General features: G+C 40.5%; 2 protein-coding genes across 3 annotated transcripts in view; both read left to right on the forward strand.

The window, feature by feature from the left end:
- Positions 1 to 933: 933 nt before the first annotated feature.
- dspa (desmoplakin a) lies at positions 934 to 18,329 on the forward strand. Of its 2 annotated transcripts, none has more exons than XM_062428549.1 (24): positions 934 to 1,272; positions 2,672 to 2,756; positions 3,036 to 3,154; positions 3,480 to 3,624; positions 5,088 to 5,213; positions 5,393 to 5,452; positions 5,556 to 5,723; positions 5,892 to 5,996; positions 6,084 to 6,179; positions 6,278 to 6,403; positions 6,721 to 6,873; positions 7,077 to 7,231; positions 7,454 to 7,580; positions 7,743 to 7,929; positions 8,077 to 8,333; positions 8,558 to 8,739; positions 8,912 to 9,050; positions 9,740 to 9,933; positions 10,080 to 10,242; positions 10,614 to 10,697; positions 10,803 to 10,910; positions 11,169 to 11,267; positions 11,373 to 13,187; positions 14,579 to 18,329. In XM_062428549.1, the coding sequence occupies exons 1-24, from the start codon at positions 1,019 to 1,021 to the stop codon at positions 17,795 to 17,797; spliced, it is 8,166 nt and encodes a 2,721-aa protein (XP_062284533.1). In that variant the 5' UTR covers positions 934 to 1,018; the 3' UTR covers positions 17,798 to 18,329. The 2 variants fall into 2 exon arrangements, with proteins under 2 accessions (XP_062284533.1, XP_062284534.1); XM_062428550.1 differs by having other exon boundaries at positions 11,373 to 11,870.
- A 1,053-nt stretch (positions 18,330 to 19,382) lies between these two features.
- The window catches only part of LOC133991046 (tensin-3-like), a 35,072-nt gene continuing 26,824 nt past the window's right edge, over positions 19,383 to 27,630 (forward strand). The window contains exon 1 of the mRNA XM_062429494.1: positions 19,383 to 19,733. The gene's annotated coding sequence lies outside the window, so the exon portion shown is untranslated. The remainder of the gene's footprint in view (positions 19,734 to 27,630) is intronic.

Here is a 27,630-nt window from a genome sequence, read left to right on the forward strand (position 1 = left end):
GTCTGTCATGCTCCCTTTCACTTTTTAAAACTCACACAGGCCTTCCTGAATGTGTGTTGAGAAACAGAGGGATCGTAGGTAAAGACAGAATGTGAGTAAAGGGGCAGATGTAAAATGTGAATGTGTTAAACACAAACTAAAACCAAACAGGAGCATCTTTATTTTCCTCCAAAAAACCTGGTATCACTTGGCTGTCAGCTTCAAGTAATTGAAATCACTGAACTGTCAAATGGACTGAGTCCTTTTAACCCTTAAGAATGTTAAACTCAGGACAGTAAACTCCTGGTGCACCACTATCTCCATTGGGGAGTAAATGTGTTGTTTTTTATTGCTGTCAACTCACAGCTGTTACTTGTCAGCACTTGAAGTCCACAGTCATTTTGTAGATAGCTAATTGGGTACAGTGACCCTCACAGGTCTTTAAAAGGACATCATTTCCTCTGGAAAATTAAAAATAATTTGATTTTTTTTGTAGTCAAAATAACCAGATGCTGTCCCAGATACTAATCTTTTACTTCTAGTTATGTATTCCACGAAACAATACCTTACAATATAACCAAATAGATAACATTACTGGTATCAAAATGTTCCAGAGGAATTTGACATAATAAACTGTCTCAAAAAGCTTATAGGGCATTTGGTGTTAGAGCTCTTTAGTCATTAGGTGTACTTGTTATTTCCTGATAACTAAGTTATGGCATCTAGCCAAACTGCTCTTCTTGTCACTTTCCCAGCACTGTGATCATTATTCAGCCGAACAAAAGTTGTGATTGCAACATTACATTTCCATGGATACTACAGAATGAATCTTCCCACACAGACCACTGGGTGAATGTTTCGTAAACACAGCAAAGGTGTGGTTTCTGTCCTACCCAAAAGAGGCCAGCTTCCGTCTATTCACAGTACACCATTATCTGCGCAACAGGAGACGGGGAGGGGAGAAGCGCAAGGACAGTCCCCAGCAGAGTAGAATAGCGTCTAAACCATTCGAAAATATTGACCAAAAAACTCGGCAAAAATGAGTATGTACGGCGGCTCCACGTCGAGACTGGCCACCATGGGTCAGAGAAGTAATTCGCGACCGGATTTGGCGAGTGCGAGTTTTAGAAACGACGGGTTCGTCGGTGGAAACGGCTTCCAGGGGGATTACCAGGGTGGTGAAGGCGGATACACCTACACCTTCTCCAGGAGCTCCATGCATGGGACTGGGCTCGGTGGACAGAAGGGGCAAGTTAGCATGGGTGGAGGTGGAGGTGGTGGTGGTGGAATAAGGTAAGAGCCTCCAAATCACCTGTTGCTCTTGAATGAGTCCCACTAATTTGAAACATTTGCATAAATTAGTCAGGCGTACGTGTACAGAATTACGACATTGTAACAAACAAGTAAAATGAAGTAGTATAATTATAACTAATTTTTTTTTTTAGCTTTGTCGAAGCAAAGGCCCATAGGAACCTCTTTTGAAAAACTTGGGAAGATTAAGTGAATTTGTTTACATTTTTAAAAGAGAAAAAAATGTCTCCATTGTAGTAGTAGTCCATTGGAAACTCAACACTGACTGACATAAATGATACAAATAATTATGAATGTTGTAGAACTTTACATACAAGAACATCAAGTGTCATCATATCAAAACTGTATCAATCCAAATACATCCAAGGTCAAAAGTATTAAACTGAAAACATGTTGTAATGTGTTTATATTGTTTATATTGCCTAACACTTATTACATTGCCTAATATTCTGAATCACTATAGATGAACTAGCACACAGCCCTTGACTGTAATTTCTTCCCACTACTTTCATTCTTTGTAATGTCAATGATGTCTCAGTTTACTTCACAGGTTTTCAAACATTCCCTTTGACATAAAGTTATTTATAAGCTATTCACTCACAGTGACTAAAGGTTGATGTCAGGGCATAAAATTAGCACCAGCCATCAGCTGAATGTTGGTCAAATACGCAAGCGGCTGATATATTTGCTTCATTCACTAGCCCAAAAAAACAATGGTAAACTATTGGGTTCTTGGTAAAATTTGAACAGTTACTATATTTGGCTGGTGGACAAAAAACTAATTCTGCACCTTGGTTGAAGCAAAATACAGGATTGATTCATGTGTAGGGAGGAGTTGAACATTTTCTTACAGAGAGAAAATCTATTATTGATAACTGTTTTTTTTTTGTTGGTGACCCCTCCCCATTTTCCATGACACATAGCCAGACTTTTAAAGACGATAAATGAGCTTGTGCTAAGTTGCAGTGCAAGTTTGTGATGTTTAGGGGTATTTCACCTCAAAAACTAGTTTGTCACACATATTTTATGTTCTGTGATGTTCATTAAAAAAGCCTTTCCGTGAAACTAAACATTCACAAGCTTTCATTACAATTTAATAACATTCAAACAACATTAACAGTAACAGTTTTTACAGCCTTGCGTATCAAAAGCTTTAAAAAATCCTGTGGTAGCACTTTTGTTAAGGCATACATATTTTATTGATGACATCCTTTACTGAACAATGTCATTTTTTTCCCAACAAATATTTTAAGACTTTTAAGTCTTTGTATATGGTATATAGAAATGAGTACTTACCATACACTGGTAGCTTCATGAAGCATTTTCTCTTCACATTGATATATGTAAAATCTGTATTATTGTTTGTTTTTCTCATATGTAGTGTGCAAGCTATTCAACAAAAGGCAATGTTCCTGACAGGCCAGTGTCAGGAATACCTGCAGAGAGTGAAGATGATTCTCCAGAGTGTAAGTGCGGCACATGTATCACACTGACCATTACTGATCTCATATATTTGTATTGACCTGCAGTGGTAGGAAAATTTAATTAAAATAAGAGGAAAATTGGCTGTGAATTATATTTTGCAGTTCAGCTCAAGGTTGCCATTTTGTCGGCTGCCCAACAAACTGTGATGTTAAAAGGACGTATTATTGTGATGTTACTTAGAAGCAGATAATGTCATCAGCCACATTTAAGTGAAGTATAAGTTTACATGAGGTCAATGCCTGTTCTGTGTGACTGTGTAGGGGGGCCCAGCTGTGGAGGCAGAGAAGCTGATGATCATGGCTACAGAATCCATGGAGCAGTTGAAGTCCTGTGGCAGAGATCTGCAGCAAATGCGTATTCCTAATGACGTCTTCAGAAGGTAAGACAAAGTGCAGTGTGTGTGTGTGTGTCTTTGCAAGGTGCAGGCCTACACTCATGTAAGCTTATGTACAGCTGTTGCGTGTTTGCGTTGCGTTTGCATGTGTTCATACGTGACTGTATATATATAACATTTCGGTGATCCTGTCTGCAGCTAAACACAGATATGTAGTGCTTAATTAAGACAGACAGGGTGTAACACTGTAGAGTTCACTGCATGCTGTAGATTATCTTTATTCTGCCCTGCTGAGCACTTTGAAGTTGAGTGTTTGGTGAATCTCTGGGAATATTCACAAAATATTTCCTTTTTTTGTAAAACTCTACAGTCTAGATCAGTTCCAGCATATGCACAGCGCTCTCCAACAGCAGTTAGGCGGTGGTATGACCCAAAGACGGAACAGAGGCAGTGTGGGCTCTGCCGAGGGAGGGAGGATCTTTAACGATGCCATGGCCTGGATCGCCCAACAGAAGGTGAGACATTTAAGAACACAGTGAAACGCTCAAAAATCAAGAATCTTTATTGATATATGTCACAATACTGTAAATGTATGCAAACTCACTCCGAAAATAGTCAGTTTGATGTTTAATGCAATGAAAACTCAGACGCTATACTCAACAGTTATTAACCTGTTCAGAGAGTATGAGTAATTGTAATTGCATCTGAGTGCCTGCATGTACAGGCGAAATAGTTTTTGTTATGTTAACGGAGGAGGAGGAGGGGACGCACTCACGCTATCACACTATATTCTGACCTCCTGTAACTGAAACCATCTGGACATGCTGCCAAAACCTGATCCGTGAGTGAAAGAGGCCAAAAGAGGCGGCGAAGGATCGAAACAAAGAGAGGAGGAAAGAGCGCTTTCATTCGAGAAAGAGAGACAGAAATAGAGGAAGACAGAAGGAGACAGAGCAGGGAGAGGAAGAGGGAGGGAGCAGTGATGATAAAGTGGTTGTGGGAGCAAGAGAAAAGTAAAAGTAAAGGAGTGTGAAATCTGACACTTTGCACTGAGTCAGATGTTATGGGACAGGGCAGTTCAACATGCTCATGAGAAAACGCCCTTCTACTCTCGAACTCCCAAACCCTCCTACCCAACCAAAACACACCCTGTCATTCTGTCACCACTTCGGACCTCGCCTCTCCATATTTCTTCATCCACAGTTTCCCCTCATTGTTAAATATAGAAACATGTCTTAACCTTTTTTACCTTTTGTCACAGTATTTTTACTTTTTGCTGATTCTAAAAGTCCCAGATTGGTAATATATGACCTATTGACCTGCCGCTTTTGTTTACATATATTGTCTTAATGTTCTACTGGTCATCCTTTGAGCCATTGTACCAATGTTTCACCTTTGCTGTACTTCTAATCATAAACTGGGAAAGTCTACTCAGTTCAAAGTCTCTCAGGAACCATCTTGTGTGTAGCTTCAGCCAAGTAATCATGAAGAAAGGGAGTGGTGAGAGAACAAAAGCAGGGAGAGAGAGAAAAAAAATGCCAGTAAAGAGCAGGGTCAGGCTGTGGTTGGTTGCTAGCAGAACCCTTATCAAAGCTGAGTGCTGTGAACAAGGGGGGAATAGTTGGAATACTTTCCTTCCTAACAATGTGTTTAATGATTATATGCTGACACCTAGAGGACAAAAAATAGATGACATAGCTTTAAGGACTGACTTAATAGCAGGGAAATACTGTGTCTGTTGAGATCTAAAGGATAAGGCAGGTGATATACTGTTTTTCTTTTTAACTAATCCCATGATAAGAGTATCTTAACTGATCTAGCTATCAAGAAGAAGAACTGTCACACTGTGTGACTTGTGGCTTCAGAACCACGAAAACTGGCACTGGAATTTATTTTGAGTCGATCACATTAAATTTAACATTGTAATTTGTTTAGCAGTATTTGTATTTGTTAAAGTAATAAACTGTGCCTTTTACAGCGTATGATTGAGACAGCTCCATGGGGGGATGACTCAGCCACCATAGAAAAGCAAATCATAAACCACAACAAAACCCACAGCTCTATCCAAAGGAGCCAGGAAGTAGACCGTGCCAGAGACGATCTGGTAAGTGGCCTTTTTCTACCATTATACCCTGAGTATAAAATCTTTTCATTCACTGAAAAGTGTACACTATCTTCTTAGTTGCCCATAATGCTCATGCTTTAGATATGCATGTTTCATGTGTACAGAATCCCAATATTTTATCATCCTAATTCAAACAAAAAAAACATCTCTTTTTTTAGAACATGAGGGGTGACAAGTACAACGTCTATATTTTGGAACAAGAATGGGACAGCCTGCAGGTAAAACCAAACAAAAAAAATGTATTCAATAGCATTAAGTATTATCACCATAGCAGTTTAAAAAAAAAATCATATTCACTCATTTACCATGCATCTATCTCAGAAAATGTCCCACAGCCGTGTAAGTCAGCTGCGTGAGCTTCAAGGCATCATCGAGGAGATCTCTCGTGCCATCATGTGGGTAAATGAGAAGGAGGAAGAGGAGCTGGTGTTTGACTGGGGAGACAAAAACATTGACAATTATATCCCTAAGAAACAAGAGAGCTACTCAGTAAGTATATCAGACTTAACTCCTCTTTTACCCTTGTTTTGTGTTTTTATCACAGTTAATAAATGCGACAATAGCTTGAAATGTAATATTTATTTTACAAATAAAATGTTAGTTATGTTTGTGCAGTGTGTGACGTTTTGGGTCCCTTACTTTCTGTTTCTCTAACAGAGGCTGATGAGAGATCTGGAGGAGAAGGAGAAGGAGCTAAACAAGCTAAAAGTGAAAGCAGATGGCCTCTTGAACAACAACCATTCTGCCTCAGATAAGATTGAAGTAAAGTGTATTTTTCTGAGTGTTATTCTATCCCAATCACCATATTATCTGGTGCTTTTGTACTAAAAAGTGGATTTGTGCCCACAGGCATACATGGACACCTTGCAGACCCAGTGGAGCTGGCTCCTCCAGATCACTAAGTGTATCCATGTTCATTTGAAGGAGAATGCTGCCTACAGTCAAGTAAGTGGTCCATCCAGCTGCAGCCCATGTGAAAATAGAAACCCAGTATGTTTTCCTGTCTGAACACCAATCAAAACCTTTTATTGCCTTATCTTCAGTTTTTCAAGGAGGCCAATGAGACCTATACGAAGCTGCAGAAGGAGCATGAGACTATTCGTAGCAAGTTCTCCTGTGACAAAAACACTTCACTGGATAACCTTGTTGAACTACTGAAATACCTGGAGGTATGATTGTACTCTATGAAGTCGAGAACATATATATTTCCCTGCATCTGTGGAGCACAAAACACCCTCAGACATTCTGTTCTGTTGAGTGACAGGGGTGAAAATAATTTGCATGTCTGCCTGGTTCAGCCAGTTTCTAAGAGAGTAAATGTAACACTTTTGCTTGTCTACCTGTTTCCATGTACATCCTACGATATGTTTTTTAATTTTAAATTGACGAAAAGCAAAAAACACCCCAAAAACAAATCAGACTCCTGATAGTTGCAGTGTACAGTGGCTCAGTTGAGAACTTACATCTGATTTATAAATGTTTACAGAAAGAGAAGGAGAAAATCATGGAGAATAAGAGGCAGGTCCAAAATCTGGTCAGCAAGTCTAAGAATATTGTTAGGCTGAAACCTCGCAACCCTGAGGAGAAGAGCACCACCCCCGTCATAGTCCAGGCCTTATGTGACTTCAAACAAGACCAGGTGAGATATATGCTCGCTCTCTCTCTCTCTCTCTCTCTCTCTCTCTCTCTCTCTCTCTCTCTCTCTCTCTCCCTCTCTCTCTCTCGCTCTCTTGCTCTCTCTCTCGCTCTCTCCCTCTCATGCACACACACAGGCACAGAGTATGAAGTTAAATATTACAAGTATAATTCAGTCTTTTCTCTCTTTTTCATTTTGTGCTTCAGAAAGGGATATTGAAAGGGAATGAAGGCATACTGAAGGATAACTCACAGCGCAGCAAGTGGCTTGTGACAGGACCTGGAGGTCTGGACATGTTGATTCCCTCTGTGTGTCTGCTGATCCCCCCACCAAACCCTCTCAGCATCGGCCTCGCCAACAAGTAAGAAAGATTTACTAAATTGGGGAACTCTAGACCATTGCCTGCAAAAGGGCTGTACAGATATTGGTTGGGGTAGTTCAGATCCTGTCAGCTGAAATGGATTTTTGAAAATGTAATATTGGATACATTATGGGACCTCATATTTTTTTATCGAATGCCCAAGACAAATTCCTTCTAAGGGAGAATATAATGTCTTAACTTATCTATTGTGCTGTTCCCTAGGAATGAGCAGTATTATGAAGCCATCATGGGCATCTGGAATCAGCTCTACATCAACATCAAGAGTCTCATCTCATGGCAGTATTGCGTCAAAGACATTGGTTACATCAACTCTCTCACTGTCAGCATGGTAAATATCACAAAAAATGCATTTAACTTCTTGGTTGTAGTTTTAAAATGACTTATTGTTGTCAGGACAAGTTTTCCATAATCTGAAACACTGTCCGCACTGAAGCTTGCTCACCTCCTGTGTCTTTAGCTTAACCCTTAACCCTTTTAAATTTTCTTGCAGCTGTCTAAGATGCGCCCTGAGGAGTACCGCAGTGTCATCAAAAGACTGGAGACTCACTACCAAGAGTTCCTGCGTACCAGCCAAGGTTCTGAGCTGTTTGGGGAAGACGACAAGAAAACCATGCAGAGCCATATGGATAATGCCCAGACCCACTATGACACACTGATTATCCAGCTGCCTGCTTTCAGTGAGTGTAAAATGTCTTTACCTTATCTCCTAAATATAAAAGGGATATATTGGTATACTGTTTATTAGTCCACTGAATTTGTAAAAATATAATTATTTTATTGTACTATAAATTGATATTCTCCAAATGTTCTTCTAACCAATAAAGAGGAAGATGGGGTGAAGCAAGAACCCCCAAAACAGGATTCAAACAAGGCCTCGACTTCAAAGGTTTCCAAGACCACTGTCAAGGTCATTAACCAGACTGCCCCACCCAGTTCTACCATCAGCCTCACCCTGCTTAGTAGTCTGCAAGAACTTCGACGCAAGCTGGAGCTGGCTGAGTCTGGGCTCACCAGTCATCTCCACATTCCCCTGGGGGAAAACAGTGTGCATGAGTGCTCAATGCACATTCAGAAGCTGCAGGTATGTAACTTTTCATTAATTTTTCTGTCTGATTGGAAGTGAGGTTCTTAATTTGCGGAACATCACATTGTAACAGTACAAAATCAAGAAAATTACAGTATGATTTAAGATAAACATAAAGGACACTTTAAAAAAAAACCCAATAATTTCCTGATTCTAACTGAGATTCATAATGAAAAAGTTAATGTCACATTATCTTAATAACAATTCATCTTGATATCCAGACTGTGCACCAACATTTGGACTCAATACATGATGAGTACCTGCGGATAAGGGAAAATATTATAAAGCAGCTAGAGGGGATACCTGCAGACTCCGAGCAGGCCAAGTTTCTCCGCTCTGAACTGGAAATCATCAACCAAAAACTGGGAGGCCTGCAGAGTCTTTACTCAGCCTACCTTCAGCGGTATGTTTGTTTAACTTAATCATTATTAATTAATAATCAATTAATTTTAGTTTTTTCCATGTTTGAGTGAATAGTACACACAGTGATCAGACTTTTCATCTAATTAATTGTAGTAAAAAGAGAAAGTTTAAGCGAAAATGCATTTAATGTAATAACTGTGTGTCTTCAACAGACTGTCTGCTCTAAAGGCCTTGCTCCAGAGCCTTCTCCAAGCCGAGGATATCGTTAAAGTCCATGAGGCTCGTCTGACAGAGAAGGAAACCACCTCTCTGGACCTCCGGGAATTGGATAACTATCGGAGCACACTAAAGGTTTAACACACTTTCTATATTTGGTTAGGGTTAGGGTTAGTTAATCTGCAGTCTCTTCCTTTCTAGTTTGAAAACATAAAACAGTGTAGAGCAATAATACTCATAATTAGTCAGCAGTCCTTACTAAAGCCTTCTTTATCCTCTGTGCGACATAAGGCTGCAATTAGTAGTATATCACCACCAAAACTTGAACATTGAAGCAGTAACCTGCGCCAGTTCAGTTAACTGATGAAGACAATTAGATTATGGTTTGAGTTGGGATTATTTTGTTGTGTGAGTTACTAATAATTACCTGACAAATCATGATACTCATGATCACATTCATGTAAAAATAATTGAAAATCCAATATTACCAATGAGGAGATGATGTGCACAATTCCCCAAAATGTCCTTATACAGCCAGAGGTATTAAAGAGGTAATTCCATATGGTAAAATCCAACTGCTAACAAAATTGCTTCTTATATGGTAGTATCATCATAGCACCCACCACTAGATGTAAATTTACTTTATTTGTTTCATTATCAGGGACAACGTACATAAATTGACAACAATTTGATGTAAAAGTGTCAAATCTAGAAGAAGAATTTAGAATAATTTGCACTCCATGAGCAGTTTGAGGTTTAAATAGGATGTCATTTTATAACTGAAATGTTGCATTTGAATATAGTTTTGCATTTCTCTCTTAAAGCAAATGAAGAGTGATATGGAGCAAAAAAGAGACTTGCTGACAGCTATGGAGTCTGACCTAGCTAAAGCAATGCACTGGAACAGTCAAGTCTCAGAGCCTTTCCATAAGTGTGACGTGGACTTGTCCAAGTACTCAGACCTGGTGGGTCAAATGTCTGACCGCTGGCGACGCATCCAAACCCAGATTGATAGCAGGTACGATAGTCTGCGTATGCACACACACACTTTCCAATTTTCATACCTGTGGATAGTTCTCATTGTCCTGCATTCATCATTTCTGGTAACAAAACTATAAACATCCCTTCATCACCTTCCTCTTCCTCCCACTCTTTCCTCTGCAGACTGTGGGACTTGGAGAAACAAGAGAAACAGCTGAAGCATTATCAGCAGAGCAGCACTTCCGTGCAACAGTGGATAGACAATGCCAGGAAGCGCCAGGACAACCTCCAGACGGTTAAGCTCACTGACATCCAGACCCTAATGGACCACCTTAACCAACAGAAGGCATGTCTTTCCATGTTTACATCAACTTATTGTAATTAATAATAGGTTTGAACTTGACTGTACTGATTTTAAATTGGAAATATCCCAAATCTACACTTCGCTTGATATGTACATAGCTATGAGCATTGTTATAGGTGTGGATTGTAAACATAATACAACAGCATGAAAGGGAAATGGTTGCCAACAAACTTCCAGTTTTATTTATTAGATTTGATTTTGGAAACCCTTTATAGTGAGAAAAAAAGCTAATCCTGAAATGTAAATACATTGTTTGCTGCCTTTGAAATAGTTAAAAGATGAAAACACGTTTTTGTTGAGCAACAACAAATAGACATGAATGTGAATTTAATTCCCCCTGTGTTATTGCTCAGGCGCTTCACACTGAAATTAAAGGGAAGAAGGAAAAAGTAGAAGATGTGCATAAAAATGCAGATACCTGTGCTGCCTCCATAAAGGTTGGTGATCAATCCATGTGTTTCAATTTGAAATGTTTTTATACATATTGACAAGCTGGCACAACAATAAAATACAAAATAATGAAGTCCATATTGTGTTCTCAGGACTATGAGCTGCAGCTGGCTTCCTACAGTTCTGGTTTGGAAACTCTGCTTAATATTCCTATCAAGAGAACTATGCTGCAGTCACCTGCTTCTGTGGTCAGACAGGAGGTATGAGCACTGGCTCTCCATTAATTACTCTAATCCAATTTAAATAATATTGATACACAATATGTTACAAGTTATTATATATTAAAGTAATTATTATTTGTTTATTAAATATCATGTGAACCATTGTATTTCTTTTGTATTATGAGCTTGTGTGATTTAAAGGCCTTGTTAAATGTGTCATTTAAAATTCTCACTGGTTTGTTATTCAAACTTGAACATTTGACATCAGTATTAATCCATTAATTTTGACTCCATCAGGCGGCTGACCTCCAGTCCCAGTACATAGAGCTACTTACTCGCTCAAGTGACTACTACAAGTTTTTAGGGGAGTTGCTGAAGAACATGGAAGAGCTGAAGGTAGGTTTGTATAGATAAATTAGATAAATTAACAAATTGGTTTGTTTAACAATATAAAAAGTAGCTTACTGAGGCTCTTGCTGTTTTTGTCATTGTTGTCCCCAGATCAGGAACACAAAGATTGAGATGCTGGAGGAAGAACTGAGGCGTCTTAAGGAGGACCTCCAGGATCGTAACCAGAAAAACAAATCTCTGGAGGATACTTTGGCCCGCTACAAGCTGGAGCTCACTCAGTCAAAAGACCAGCTCATTTCTATGGAGGAAGTGAAAAGAACCACAGCAATGCAAGCCAACTCTGCCAAGGAAAGCCTGGGCAATACACAGAGCCAGATTCAAGATCTTATGGACCAGCTGACGCGCATTAAATACCAGCTGGATGAGGAAAAGAGGAAAAGAAGGCTAGCAGAGGAGCGCTACACCAGCCAACAAGAAGAGTATGAGGCGGCTGTCCGCCGCAGACAGAAAGAACTGGAAGAGCTTAACTGGAACAAGATTGACTTGGAAAAGGCTGTGAAGGACAAGGAACGTGAAGTGGACAGGATGAAGATATTGCTAGAGGAGGAAGCAGCACGTCGACGAAATGCTGAATCAGATATCTCAAAGGTAAGAACACAGTGCATCCAAGAAATTAATCAGCTTAAACAGACACATGAGACAGAGATCAACGTTAACAAGACTATGACCCTGAAAGTCTCACAAGAGAAAGAAGAATGCACTGGAGAACTGAGACTGCAATGTGACAGACTCACTGCTGAGAAAAGAGATCTAGAAGAGGAGCTGAGGAGACTGAGACAGTCAGTTGCTCACACTGAAGACCAGAAAAACAGAGCAGAGCAGGAGATCAGCCAGCAGAGGGCCTCAGTGACCAAAGAGACAAGGATTCGCAGTGAGCTGGAGGTGCAACTGAGAACACTCATACAGCATAAAGGAGAGGATGATCTCAAACTAAAGGAGGCCCTCACAAACAATCAGGAAAAGAGTAGGCAGATCAGCATGCTAACATTTAACCTGGAGGAGGACGGGAAGAAGAGGAAAGCTCTAGAACTGGAAATCAGTCAGATGAAACAGGCTATGTCAGAACTGAAGGCAAAGAACACCTCCTATCTGGAGGCAGTCAACAAGCTTAAAGTGTCTGAGCAGGAGATTCGCATCACCAAAGTGGAGCTGGAGAAGCAGACCAGTGAGAAAACCAAGGCTGAGCAGAGTTATGTCAGGCTGCAGAGCCGTATCCGGGAACTTCAGTGCTCCCTCGATGGGATGGAAGCTGAGTTGGAGAAACAAAAGAAAGCAACCCAGGAGGAGTTTACACGTAGAAAGAGAATGGAGGCAGAGTTGGAGAGGATGACACACACCTGCAAAGAGCACACCACCACAATTAGCACCCTGAAATCTATCCAGATAGAGTCTTCCACCTCTGGTAGGAAGTATGAGCAGGACCTCAGGGCCCTCCAGGAGGCCCTGGACAAGAGCCTAAGGGAGCATAAAGTCACCAAGGAGGAACTGGCAACAGTGACTGCTGAGCTGAAGCTACTAAAACAGAAGCTCCAGCAAGAGCAAGTCCGCATTCATGAGCTCAACCAACGTAATGAGAGTCTGTATAAGACCATTGAAGAGAAGAGCCGCCAGCTTAATGATTACACTACTGAGATTGAAAAGCTGAAGACTCTGACACAGAACCTGACAAAGGAGAGACTCCGGTTGGAAGAGGAGCTGAGGGCAGTTAGACAGGAGAGAGATGAGCTGAAGCTTAGCAAAGACACCATTGATGGGGAAAGTGCCACTCAAATCTCAGCACTGCATGTCCAGCTTCAGAGTAGCAACAAGAGGACAGCAGAGCTTCAGGCTCTCATCAATGACCTGACCAAGGAGAGAGAAAAGCTTAAAGTGGAAATAGACAAATTCCAAAAGCAATCCATTGAGGTATTTTTGATTGCATTGAAGGATCATCTCCATATAATTAATCTCATTCCATGTTTTTACTGCTTTTGCATGTGCAGGTGCATTAAGACTGATTTCACAGTAGCCCTGTTGTATTTGATGACAGAAGTCAAGATTACTTACTTAAGTGATTTTGCATGAATTTACTTTACTAATTTACACCTTTTATACTACATTATGCCACGAAACTTAACTCATACTTTAATAACAATGACTTATTTAATCACAATTCCCAGTCCCAGACTGGCCATAGAGAGAACAAATATATATTGAGGCCAAGTTTTACTACATTGAGAGCTTGAAATGCTATTGTTTGCACACAAGATACAATTTTTTCCCACCTTTTTCTGGTTAATTACTGCACACAAGGTAAGTGTATATAGAGTCAATTTTAGACTGCTTAGTGCTTGCTGATACTTAACAGAAATCAATTCATCAATACAATCAGAATCAGTTTGTTTCCAAGTACATTTTATGTACCAGGAATTTATAGTCTGTATCCTACCTTTACCAATCTTATTATATTGTTATACTATTTATACAACCTAATTATTTGGGAGCAGTGTACAGCCAGACTTGACACCCAATGCTTGAAAAGCAGGTGCACTGCACTTCATGCTTTGGGGAAAAAAGCTGGTCTGTTGTGCAGGATTGTTGTTTATACCCTTATCTCATGCACACAAATTGACCAAAAGATGGGAACGGATTGTACCTTTTGCCCATGAATTAACCATACAGGTGGGAACGAATTGTGTTCTGTGCCCATGAAGTAAGCAAAATGGGAAAGAATTGTATCTCATGCGCACGCGATAACATTTTGAATGCTTGATGTCATAAAATGTGGCCTCGGTATATACATATATATATATATATATATATATATATATATATATATATATATATATATAGCACCCTGAAATCTATCCATATATATGTATATGTATATATATATATATATATATATATATATATGTGTGTGTGTATATGTATATATGTGTATATATATATATATATATATATATATATATATACACTGTCGCCCATAAAGTTGGAATAATTTAGTTTTCAGACACAATCCTCTGTTTATTCCTATTTACATTTTCATTGTGATATGTTTGGAAGAGATTGATTAATAAAGTAATGAGAAGAATGAATCACATTGTCACAATAATTTCATGGAAACAGGTAAAAAAAAATGTCATTCCAACTTTATGGGCGACAGTGTATATACATTTATATGTATACACACACACAATGTGATGTGTAAATATATGTATATAGTTGTGGTTGTGGATTTTTGCAAATGTGGCCTTTTTGCTCTGTGCATCACGTAATTTTGTATCATAATCATGTGTTGTCTTATCTCTCCACAGACATCCATGATTGTGCATGATTCCCAAAGCCAATACAGTGAGCTGTTGCTGGAGAGGGACAGTTTGCTATCCAAGCTTAAACTGCTGGAGCAGGACAAGAACCGTAATCAGCGCCTAGAAGAGGAGCTCACCCGCATCAGGCTCACACTTGAGACTGAACAACGCAACAAACAGCGCCTACAGGATGAAAAAAATGCCCTCCAAAAGGATTTCACGTACATGAAGAGCCAGTATGAGCTGAAAGATAGCCAGATTAGGCAGAGTGACTCAGACAGGGACAGAGCTGAACGCGAGAGGCTCTCCCTGAAGAATGAGATAGAGAAGCTTGTGAGGGAGCTAAAGAATGTTGAGGAGAGGTACAAGAGCAAGTTGTTGATCTCTGAAAAGGAAGCATCAGACCTGGCTCTCAGGAGGGATGCCCTGGAGAGAGAGATAAAGAGGCTTCAGCTGAGACCAAACACTTCATGTAGGCAGACCCAGACAGATGAGACGGTCCCAACAGTTGATCCTTCCAAGCTGATATTTGATGGGGTACGCCGCAAAGTCACAGCCCACCAGCTTTGTGACTGTGGTATAATCAGCAAAGCCACCCTAGACCGGCTCCTAAAGGGAAAAAAAACAGTGGATGAGGTTGCTGTGGAAATCCAACTCAGTCTCAAGGGTACTGGCATTATTGCTGGCATGAAAACTGGTTCCCAAGGGAAAATGCCATTCACTGAAGCCAAAAACAAGAACCTCCTCAGCCCAGAAAGCGCTCTCATGCTGCTTGAAGCTCAAGCAGCAACAGGCTACATAGTGGACCCTAATTTTGATGAGAAGATGCCTGTGGATACTGCCTGTTCCAGAGGGATTGTGGAGACAGAAGACAGAGACACCTTGGTGACAGCTGAAGCAGCAAGCACAGGTTTCAAAGATCCATACACTGGCAAAGTGTTATCTGTGGGCCAGGCTTGCAAACAGGGACGTCTTGACAAAGAAACAGCCATCCGCTTGCTCCAGGCTCAGGAGTCTGTTGGAGGAATATTGGATCCTGTTCTGAGTGTGTTCCTGCCAAAAGATCTGGCCTTGGATCGCAATCTTATTGATGAGGAGCTGTACAGAGCTTTGAACAAAAAACCCACTTGCTACCTGGATCCAGCAACAGGAGAAAAGATAAGCTACAGTGATCTTAGGAAGAAGTGTACAATGGAACCTGTGTCTGGCTTGCTTCTGCTGTCTGGCCCAGAAAAGGCCATGACAGTAAAGGGTCTCCGTGGTGAAGTGTCTGTCACAGAGCTTGTCCAATCTGAACTGCTGGATGAAACTGACTTGGACAAGATAAACCAGGGTAAGCTCTCCAGCAAAGATATAGAAGACAAGCTGAGGTCCTATCTCTATGGCTCGACCTGTATTGCAGGGATCTATGATGAGGCTAATGAGAGAATATTGCCCTTCTATCAGGCAATGAAGGAAGGTCTGCTCATGAGAGGAACCACCTTGGAGCTTCTTGAGGCCCAAGCCTCATCTGGCTTCATTGTTGATCCAGTGAACAATGTGTTCTTGACAGTGGAAGAGGCTGCAAAGAGATGTTTGATAGGAAAAGAGTTTAAGAATAAGCTGTTGTCTGCAGAGAAAGCTGTAACTGGATACACAGACCCATCCACAGGAAAGAAAATCTCCCTCTTCCAGGCTATTGAGAAAGATCTTATTGAGAAAGGTCATGGAATCCGTCTGCTTGAGGCCCAGATTGCCAGTGGTGGAATTATTGACCCCAAACACAGCCACCGTATTGATGTTGCTGTTGCCTATAAAAGGGGATATTTTGATGAGGAGATGAATGAGATCTTAACCTATGAAGGAGATGACACAAAAGGGTTCTTTGACCCTAATACCAAGGACAACCTGACATATCTTCAGCTGAAGGACAGGTGCATCAAAGATCCCAAAACAGGCCTGATACTCCTTCCACTGAGAGACAAGAAGAAACCCCAGAAGTCACAAGAGAGCCGTACCAATGTCCTTCGCAAGAGGCGAGTTGTGATTGTTGATCCAGACACTGGGCTAGAGATGTCAGTGAGGGAGGCCTATCACCGGGAGCTCATTGATTATGACACTTTCCTGGACCTGTCAGAGCAAGAGTGTGAGTGGGAGGAAATAACTATCAAGGGGTCAGATGGTGCTGCACATTTGGTGATAGTGGATAGGAAAACAGGAACCCAGTATGACATCCAGGACTGCCTGGACTCTGGAATCATTGACCAGAAGTCTTTGGATCAGTATCGAGCTGGAACTTTAACCTTGACACAGTTTGCCGACAAAATTACCAGCAGAACCAGCTGCACTGAGATGACCATTGCAGCCAGCAATGTTGATGATATGGTCACCTGCAGCAGTCCCACCCCATCCTCTCCTACTGTTCGCAAACGCTTCAGTAGTATTTCTATAACAGTCTCTCCCCCAGAGATGTTTGATGACCTGAGCCCTGTGGCGGCCATATTTGACACAGAGACTTTGGAGAAGATAACTATTCCAGAGGGACACCGAAGAGGCATAATTGATACTATTACAGCACAGAGGTTGTTGGAGGCCCAAGCTTGCACCGGGGGCATTATAAACCCTGCCACTGGTGAGAGACTGTCGCTGCAGGATGCTGTACAACAGAGCATCATTGACGAATCCCTGGCCAATAAGCTGAAACCTGCCCAGAAAGCCTATGTTGGATTTGAGGATGTGAAGACTAAAAGGAAGATGTCTGCAGCAGAAGCAGTGAAGGAGACATGGCTGCCTTATGAGGCTGGCCAGAGATTTTTGGAGTTTCAGTACCTGACAGGAGGCCTGATAGAGCCCGGCTCTGGGCATCGCATTACCATTGAGGAGGCTATCCGCAGAGGTTGGCTAGATGGTAAAGGGGCTCAGAAGCTTCAGGATACACACAATCACCAGAAGAACCTAACTTGTCCCAAGACCAAACTGAAGATCTCCTACAAGCACGCCATGGACAGCTGCATGGTGGAGGAAAGCAATGGTATGAAGATGATACAGGCCACCTCAATGTCCACCAAGGGAATCAGCAGCCCTTACAATGTCTCTAACCCAGGATCTCGCTCTGGGTCCAGGCCTGGTTCCCGTACCGGATCCAGAAGTGGATCTCGTAGAGGCAGTGTGGATTACTCATCTTCTTACACCTATCGCTTCTCTTCCAGCAACAGCACCACCTATAGCTCCAACGCTAATTCTTAATGCACTACATAAGAAGCATAAATTAATATTACAGTTCCTATGCAATTTGAGTACTATTTTAACCGTTTGCTTTTCTAAAACTTTTTTCTGCTACCAATGAGAAATCTATGAAATGTTTGTTTGAATACTGAATCTGATATGTGTTTTGGTTGTTTTTAGTTTTTGGTAATTTGGTGTTTCATTATTAACCTTAATGCTGAGTATAATTAATGCTTATGTTCTAATGCATACATGTTGAATGAATATAATTGTCACAGCTCATTTTAATATATAGCTTTTTTAGAACGTAACATTTTGTTATTTTAAAATATGCTTGTTGACTTCAGCTTTGGCATGTACTCAGTTAACTTGGTTATTTTTTATTCATAGTTTATTTTAGCTTGACTCATTGTCTTTTATGTTTTAAAAAATGTCAAATGATAATTGCAAATGCTGATATTTGGCTTAACATGATGGCTTGACAAAGTAATGATCAACTTTAAAAATGAAATGTTATTCATATGTGGCCTTAAAAAATGAATAAAGGTATAATTAAAAATTTGGTTCATTCATTCATTCATCCATCACACCTGCTGGGAATCTCAGTTCACTAGGCTTCCATAGGGTAATCAAAAGCAGTACCCATTATTACCTGTGGATGGCGCTAATTGTCATGCCTAAACTAATTGCAAATCTGTTTGTTCACCAAAGCACATTTGATATATTACCAGAGGTATAAAAAAGAAAAATGCTTTGTATGCTTGTATAATATTGGCAGGACTGCGGTAGTTAAGACTAGCCTATGAACACATTAAAAGGGAGTTTCAGAAGCAATGCATGAGCTGTCCTATTTTACTTTGTCCACTAGGCCCTACCCAAACAGAAATTCTCAAGACAGTTTATCTTGTACCCAAAGCTAATTAACGTGTTCAGGCACCACTGAGATCCAGACATACACTGATAATGAATGATAATTTAAATTATTATCTATGAAGTCATCTTGAATAGTACATTCAGTCCAAATGGGGTAACTCTTTTATTACATGTACGCCCAAGAGTGAAACATCACAATATAGTTACGGGGAATTTTGAAAATAGACATAAAAGTGAAACTGCTTTTTGGGCAATTTGTGGTTTTGTATTGTATAAATAAAACTGACTTGATCAGAACTGAAACATCAATCTTTATTTTAGGTGACGTTGGCAAAATAGTCAAGTCTGGGCTGTGCCAAAAAAGAGAAATGTCTATTTTAAAAGAATGTTGCAAAGAAAGTTACACCAATATCTGCAATTATATTACGGTGATTGTTTAAATTATACATTATTAGTGGACTCATGTTAACCAAAGATCAAAATAAGTTACAACTGCTATCGTTTATTGTCCAGTCTCCACATATTGTGGTGAGTTTTCAGCGGTGAGTTTTGGGGGGTCCACGGGGGGTGGCTGGAGGAAGTCTCCGTCTACGTGTGAGGGGTGAGGGTGAGAACAAATGGAGAGAGGCAGAGGGAGGAGGCCAAAGAGAGGGGAGGTAAAGTGGAAGGGGAGGGAACAAGGGAGACAGCCCTAGCGGCGCAGTGGGAGGACTATCCCATGCCAGGACTTGTGGCGGCTGCAACTGCAGCCTGGACTGGAGGAAGTGCGCCGGGGGGGCTGAGCAGCAGCAACAGGCAACGGGAGAAACAGCAGTTCAGGAACCGAGCAAGGGCTTCCATTTTATCACCGACAGCCACAGAAAAGACCGAGGAACACCGGGTCCAGCTGGGACAAAGTGAGCTCATAGGAGCGCCTCTGAGAGCACATTCCAGCAAAGGAAAATGAGCCTCTCAGCCTTCACTAAGCCTATGACGGGCTGAGGTTCTCTTTGACTCAGGACTTTACCCTCTTTTAGCAGCTCTGACAAAGGGAATCAGAGGGGAGAAAAAGAAAAATCAAAATACCCGCTTTCATTTTGAGAAGGTAAGGCACAGTATCTGAACTTTTTCCCATGGTCAATCATAAGCAGGGAGGGTTTTAAAGTCGGGCTGGTCAGTGCAGGATTAGAGCTCCACAAACTGGAGTACCTTTCACAACCTTTTTTTCATCTCCTCCTTAGCCCTTTGCTCAGTCACATTTCACTGGGTTTGCTCATTTATTCAAAATGCAAAACAGGGCACTGCTCTCAATATTTACCTTGGCTCTGTGACCTACTAAAACCAGGAGTGTGTGTGTGTGTGTGTGACCAGCTCTTTAGGCAGGACCCTGAAGACAGAGAAGGGAGTCATTCAAACTGAACAAGCTCTGATCTTGTGATTTTTGTTCTTCTTTTGAATGTGAAGGAGTATTATAGAAACCCTTGAGACTTGAACTCGCTAAAGATTGACCTCTTTGAGTCTTTTTAACTTTGACACAATGAATTGTGTTTTGCAGTGGCTATAATTTGGGGTTCCTTGCTTTTGTGGGTTATGGGGAAGTGGAGACCTTTTTATAATGTGAAGCATATGGGGCCATTCTTGTAGAAGAGTTGTACCCAGTAATCTGTCTTTTGTCGACTCTTTGGTCTCTTCTGCCGGGGGATAAATGATGGAGACAAACAAATTAAGAAAGTGTGGCTGTTTTCTTTGAGCTACAGCTGCTGCGTGGTATTTGCGGCCTTAGGGCTATGCTTCTCAGGCAGCCATTGTTGATGACATGTACAAGCGTCCTCACATCACAGCAGCTGCAGTCCTGTTCACCTGAATATCAGTCCCTCCCTCTCTCTGCTTGCAGCTTGAAATCAGACAGACACCTGCATTTACACCCTCCTGTGCACCTTCCTTTCAAGCAACATAAACCATGCAGGTTGCTCCAAACATTTTACAGGCTAAACTCTTTCAAGATTAGCTTTAATTACAGACCCAACGAGACGGGAGAAACACTTTTTTTTGAGCTGGCAATTATAGCTTTTGTTACTGGTTCTATTTTGAGGTCAGAGGCACATGAACAATATCTGTCCCTGAAGGCGAAGGAAATGTGCTGCTGAGAAAAGTCAGACACCCAAAGTGTCCGTTTTCTCTCACTGATAACAGGCGGCAATTACGAAGAGCAGGCAGAGTGACAAATGAATGGGGATGCTGATAGTGTGGTTTGGACAGGTGGGTTGGCAGAGGGTTGGGATTGTGTACTGTAAGCAGAACACTGTGATCTGACTCTGGGAAAAACAGCATGGGCTGGAGCACTGGGGCATTTCACTTTGTCACAGTGGTGCCACGGCCACTTGGCTGACATGTGTAAGCCATTAAATGCAGAGAAGGAGACCTGGGGAAAAGGAAGGAGAAAGAAAGCAGTAAAGGGGCTAGAATGGCAAGAAAGCAGAAAGAAAAAGAGATGGAGAGAATAAGTGAGTGAGAGTGGGAACGTAATCCATTTTGGAACACATTTCACTATGACCTTGGGATAGAAAACAGTAATTAGGGAGTACTTTAGGAGCCTTAAGGGCGCACAGATTTGGTCAGAGCCAGGGCTGTCATTTTTATTCCCTTCAAAATATCTCATGAAAATGTGGGACAAATACATGTTAGACTTCCAGGGTTACTAAATAAACTTGCTAAAAATACCCGCTCCCCTCTTCCGTGGCTTTTTTCTTCTATAGATTTAATGGATTTGTTTATTTCAGTTCTTCAGCAGCAGTGAATGGGTGTCAAAGCCGCAGCGTAAACATATAGAGCCCCTGACAGGAAAAGGCCAGAACAAACTGTGGCCTTGTCCCTCTCTGGGCCCTAAAACCAGTCTGTTATGTCACTCTGGACATGTTATCCCGCAGTATGAGGCAAATGCTCCTGCCAAGTATAAATAAAAGGCGGTTTGGAGCAGTGAAGCTGATGGTATCAGAGTTATTAGGTGGCTATTAGATGTGAATGCTAAATACCAGCCAGAGTCTACAGCCAGAGGATAAGGGCAAGAAACAAATGCTGTTTGGTTGTACAACCCCTGCCATCTGATGGAGTGGTAAACATGCGTGAATAGTTCCTTTTATGTGCTGGGCAGACAATGAAATAAAGCTGATAGGAGAAAATGTAGCCTAAATATAGTAAACACACTTCAGTACAGCAGGCCCCCATAGGCAGCCAGACTTCCTGAAGCATTTATGGCACTTTAGCTGTTACTTAGGTTTGCAGACAAACAGTTTAGGAGATCATTAATCTGTCCGGAAACTCCCAAAGACACAGTAGTGTACTGTATGTGTAGCTTCTCATTTCATAGGAAGAAAAAATACATTTCTTATAAGGTTGGTTAGAGGGGCTTTATCACCCCACTTTGAATCAAAGCTAAAGCCAGCAGCAACAACAACAGTAACAGCAATCCAATCTGTACCAGATAAGCTTTGTGTTTAAGTTTGGGTGCTATTTGGGAGATTTATTTTTCCTTCTATCAGTGATGAATATCAGTGGATCTATTTTTATTTCAGTGTAATGGACCTGTAAAAATATTCAAGTTGTCAGAAAATGGAGGCTGTTGCCATGACACTTCAATCATAAACCAGAGGCGAGAGCCAACAGAGGCAATTCCATTTGATTTCTCAGTCTAAATGGGGGGAGGGATCCCTTAATTGCTTTCATATGTGTGCAGGAATAGACTTAAACTAGTTTAGAAACACTGAACAACTCTTACTTATTTGCAACCAATACACCTAAATAAAGATTAACTGATAAACGCAGATATAAATCTTTTCTCCAGTAAAACTACACCACATTTTGGTTGTTGCAGCTTCTCCAATATAAGGATCTGATGCTTTGCTGCTTTATATCATTGTAGCCTTGAATCCCTTTTGGCTTTGGGATATTTGGTATGAAAAATAAAATTATTTTGAACTCTGATTGTAACTTGTGATGGGCATATTCTTGCATTTTAAACATCAAATCCATAAAACTGATAGTGCATGATGTGTGTCTATCTTCAAAACATAGCATCATCACTTAAAACTTTCCTCCTTTGATTAAAATTTTTTCCTCCCTCACTAGATTGTACAAACATGTAAGAGCAATCTGTATGATGATGACCACACAGAGATCACTAATGGAGAATGCAGCCAGGAACCCTTAACCCTCAAGACAAGTAGCAACCAGCCTAATCACATAGAAACACACATTTACGTAAATGGATTTGGTTGCTTTGGCTCAAGCCAGGGCTCGAGAGAGTCTTATTATTTGTGACAGACAAGTATGTAAAGTTTTTGCCCATTTTTGTCACCACAATGGACTCAAAAATGAAAACAACCATGAGGTAATCGTTCACATGAGTAGACTGTGATTGAACCCTTAGGGGCTGAGTAACTGTCTGAGTTTTGGGATTGCTCTCTCTGCAGTGCATGTCCACTTACATGTTGCCGACTTCTTTCATCATGCGGCTCACCTGCTCGTACAAAATGGAAGATTCCATACAGTGCAGGCCAGGTGAAGGGTGTGGCTCCTGAAATAATATCCCAACACTTTAATTTGGCTTCCAACTCTTATCTTCCTGCATTTCATTGCTCATAAATGAAACATTTTATTAATTCATTTTCAGCATCGTTCAGGGTGATCAAAAGGAAGGCATTCGGAATAGGTCCCAGCAGGTGATGGTCATGCATGTGTGAACGTGGCTGACAGCACCCACACAGCCGAGTCAAGATCTTACCTGTAGGGGTTGGAGCTAGGGGAGCCAGACACACCCTAATCCCCCAACATCCTGACCTTAGTAAACCTGTCACAGCTTGTTCACAGTAGACCTGGCAACCCATTTTTTTTCAAATCGCTCAGCCTCTACCAGCCTGGCTCTCACAGTGCCATGGGTGGGCTTGGGATTTGAGTTCCTTGGCACTGCTTATTCTGCCTTTGTGAGTTAATGCTGTGCCTCAAACCAGGAACAAAAGCAGTGAGTGCAAATTAAAGACCAATTATCTTTAGTGCGTGCTGGGGCAAGTCGCTCATGTTGGTTTGAATGATGAGTGGGAGAAGTGAGAGATCTTAGACGGATGTTGGTGACTTCAGTGCTGCACATGAATTATTCATGTGAAATTAACAAGCAGCAAGTTAGAAGATTTGTGAGTCATTTTTTAAAGTGATGTATTGGCGTCTTTTGTGGTTATGAGTGGATTTTAATTGAATTGACTTGAACATTTTATTTCCCTTTGTTTAGTTATCTTGAAATTGCCCAGGAAGTATGTAAGAAAGCCTGAGCCATGTTATAACCTCCCAAAAAAAACATGATTTGCTTAAAATTGTTTGTACAGATATAATAATGTGTTAATCAGTGAGCTTTTTGAACAGTTTGGCTAGCTGTTTCCCCTCTGTTTCCAGTCTTTATGCTAAGCTAAGCTAACCGGCTACTGGGTGTTTCTTTATATTTAGCATATTGAACAAATTAGTTCAATATCACTCCCAAAATGTCAAACTACTCCTTTAAAACAGATCTTTCCAACTCGTGACTGTAGCACCAAATTAATTAACAGTCTCTGGGTCACGTAGAGGCTAAGTGTTGGTTAGATTCCCTTCTAATCTCTAGTTAGCATAGTACTTTGACACTTCCAAAACATTACTAAGCCCTCTTCCCATGCCTCTGCCCTGGAGATACACAAAGCCTAAGTACTGGTCGACCTGTTCATTAATTTCCCATTAGTCAACAGTTTTACCTCAGAGTCTCAGGGGAAATAGACTAACCCTGCCATTAGTTCCAACAATCCCAAAGGACCTTTTCCCCTTACTCCCACCTCTTCCAACACACACACACACACACACACACACACACACACACACACACACACACACACACACACACACACACACACACACACACACACACACACACACACTCTCACAAAACATCCAGCTCCGTTTCCCCAAGTGATGACCTCTTCATACACATGGCCTCTTTCATTCCGCTCTGAGGGTTAGTTTAAGCTGTGGCTACACCATGCTCTGGTTTATGGCTCCCTCTCTGGCCCCTTCAAAGTGTGATGCTGTAGCCTGCAGTCATTTCAGACCTAATTGACACATTCTTGACTGCGGATAGTTTAATCACAACAAACAATCGGGGTCATTCAAGAAGGATGATGATATCTTTGGCAGCATTTGGAATGTGTGTCTGTTTGTGTATGTGTGGGTGGTTATGTTTGTATGAAATCTGACTCATTAATCAACCAGAATTGATCACTTATAAATGCTGCACATATATAGATCAATGATTTTTTTTTTTTTAAAGCCATTGACATTCAGTCTCAATCTTGCTCCGTCTAACTGTATGAAGTAGGTTTGTCATTTAAAGAATCCTTGACTTACTTCTATTTTTGTCCCTGCTGTTTTCATAGTCCACCAACCTTTATCAAAATGATGACAGGCATTTTATTTCTGACAGCAGGATGTATTAGAAAACTGGGACTAAATACTAGAAAACATTGAGCCATATGAACAATCAGAAATCCAATCATAAAAGACAACACTTGCATGGCATAGTTTGAAATGTGAATATCAATGAATGATCAAGAAAAACCTGATATATACACAGTCTATTAATTTATTTTAAGGTTGAGAGATTTTACTCCTCTTTAATTAAAGGAGGAAGCATATTCCATTAAATAGCACCAGCATACAGAAAGGAATCTCTACCCAAATTAGACTTAAATCTATAAAGTTTTAAGTTTGCTTCACTGGCTCTGAAATAATTGGGAAAGTAGCTGGGAGCACAAAATCCTCAAAATCTCTCATAACACGAATCAGAAACTGCAATTTGCTGCACAAGCTACTTTGTTCACAGACACTATGTGCACACTATTGGCTGAGGTCAAACTCAGGTTTATTTTTATTTAATCTGCTGATTTATTCTTTGGTTTATAGATTGTTTTGTTTGAGTCTGAGTTTTGAGTTTATTTCGATCAGCAAAAAAATAAATAGAACCACAAAAAAAACAGTAACACATCCCTCTAACAACAGGGCTGCATGGCTGATCGAAAGGGTCAGGGCTGAAGCTACAAGCTTATAGATGCCCTAACCTTTAAACCATACATGTAAATATATGTATATACAGTACCTATACATAAACAAACAAGCATACATGCCATCTACACACATATACACACACCTACATGTACATACTCAGCAAATACCAAGCAAAAATAGACATTTAACATTTGTCCCATAAATCATTCCTACCTACATTTAACATTTATCCAATAAATCATTCCTACCTACATTTAACATTAGTCCCATAAATCATTCCCCACTTTCAAGACTGTATCTTTCCAAAATGAAATTTTTTAACTTATTTTTAACTTACACATGCTTTTCAGAGTAGTGTGAACAATTGGTTGTTTAAAATTCCATCTCCCTCTTAGATCGTATCCCCCTTCTCTATCACTCAAGTTTTTTTGTATATGGCCAGGAAGTAATTTATGATGTGCTTTATACAGAATTTGTGCGGTTTTGAACTCTACTAGATCCCAACATTTCAGTGTCAGTGATTTTATGAACATTGCATCGGTGTGATCATAATAACCTGCTTTGTTCACTATTCTTATTGCCCTCTTTTGCATATTGTATATTGGCTGTAGGTTGCTTCTGTAGGTGTTTCCCCATACTTCAACACAATAAGTCAGATATGGTAACACAAGTGTACAATACAGTGTTTGTAATGATTTATTATTTAATATATACCTTGTTTTGCAGAGAATCCCTACCAAGCGCATTAATTTAGACCTAATATATTTGATATGTGGTTTCCAGCTAAAGTTATGGTCGATTATTACTCCTAAAAATGTGCTCTCATTTACTCTTTCCAGTTAAACACTATCAATCATTAATTCAATCAAAGTATTCAGTTGTTTATTCGTATTCCCAAACACCATGAATTTGTTTTTTTTTTATATTTAATAATAATTTATTTGCATCGAACCACAACTTTAGCTTCCCCAATTCTGCTGCGGCAGTCTCTAACAGCTGCTGAAGATTCTCACCTATACAAAAAATATTTGTATCATCAGCAAACATTACATATTTAAATATTTTGGAAACATTGCATATATCATTTATGTACAATATGAACAGTTTTGGTCCCAAAATCGACCCCTGTGGTACCCCACAAGTGATACTTAAAAGACACGATTTGGTATCCTGCACCTGCACTGTTTTCTGTTTTCAATGTAACTTCTTAACCACTGTAGCCCTACCCCTCTGATCCCATACCTTTCCAGTTTTTGTATTAGGATATCATGATTAATTGTGTCGAACGCTTTTTTCAAATCGATAAAAACACCTACCGCATAATTCTTATTGTCAATTGAGCTCGTTAACTCTTCCACTAGATTCATTAAGGCCATGGAAGTTGATCTGTTCGATCTGAAGCCGTACTGACTATCTATAAGCAGCCCATGTTTTTCAATGAAGTTGTCCAACCTTGCTACAAAGAGTTTCTCCAGAATTTTAGAAAACTGGGAGAGCAGAGAAACTGGCCTATAGTTAGTAAAAATGTTTTTCTCTCCTGCTTTATGCAATGGTATCACTTTGGCAGTTTTCATATTACAGGGAAAGCCTTTAGTCTATGAAATATGAGAAAAAAAGTGAAAAATTCAGCAAATCCTCATATTTATGAGCTGGAACCAGCAAATTTTACCACGTTCACCTAATGAAAGACAATTATTGTTATTTCTGTCAATTGGTTAACAGACTAATTGTTCGCTAGTGCTGGCGGGAGGCAACAATTTGCTTTTCTCCAGCTGAAAGGCAGCGTCAGGGAGGCCATACAGAGATGACTAGATAAGAGAATAAGGGATGTGTCTGTGGGTGTGGTAGGGTGGCGGGGGAGGGAGAGAGGCTCTCTCCAGACCACCACTGCAGGAAGTTCATGGCCATGAGGTCAGAGGGACATG

Source organism: Scomber scombrus, chromosome 11 (genome assembly GCF_963691925.1).
Source record: "Scomber scombrus chromosome 11, fScoSco1.1, whole genome shotgun sequence".
In the NCBI taxonomy this organism is placed as follows: Eukaryota; Metazoa; Chordata; class Actinopteri; order Scombriformes; family Scombridae; genus Scomber; species Scomber scombrus.

Coding starts and splice junctions, on each gene's coding strand:
- dspa (XM_062428549.1), top strand. CDS start 1,019: ATGAGTATGTACGGCGGCTCCACGTCGAGACTGGCCACCATGGGTCAG. Junction 7,232..7,453: donor AGCATCGGCCTCGCCAACAA/GTAAGAAAGATT, acceptor GCTGTTCCCTAG/GAATGAGCAGTATTATGAAG. Junction 7,581..7,742: donor ACTCTCTCACTGTCAGCATG/GTAAATATCACA, acceptor ATTTTCTTGCAG/CTGTCTAAGATGCGCCCTGA.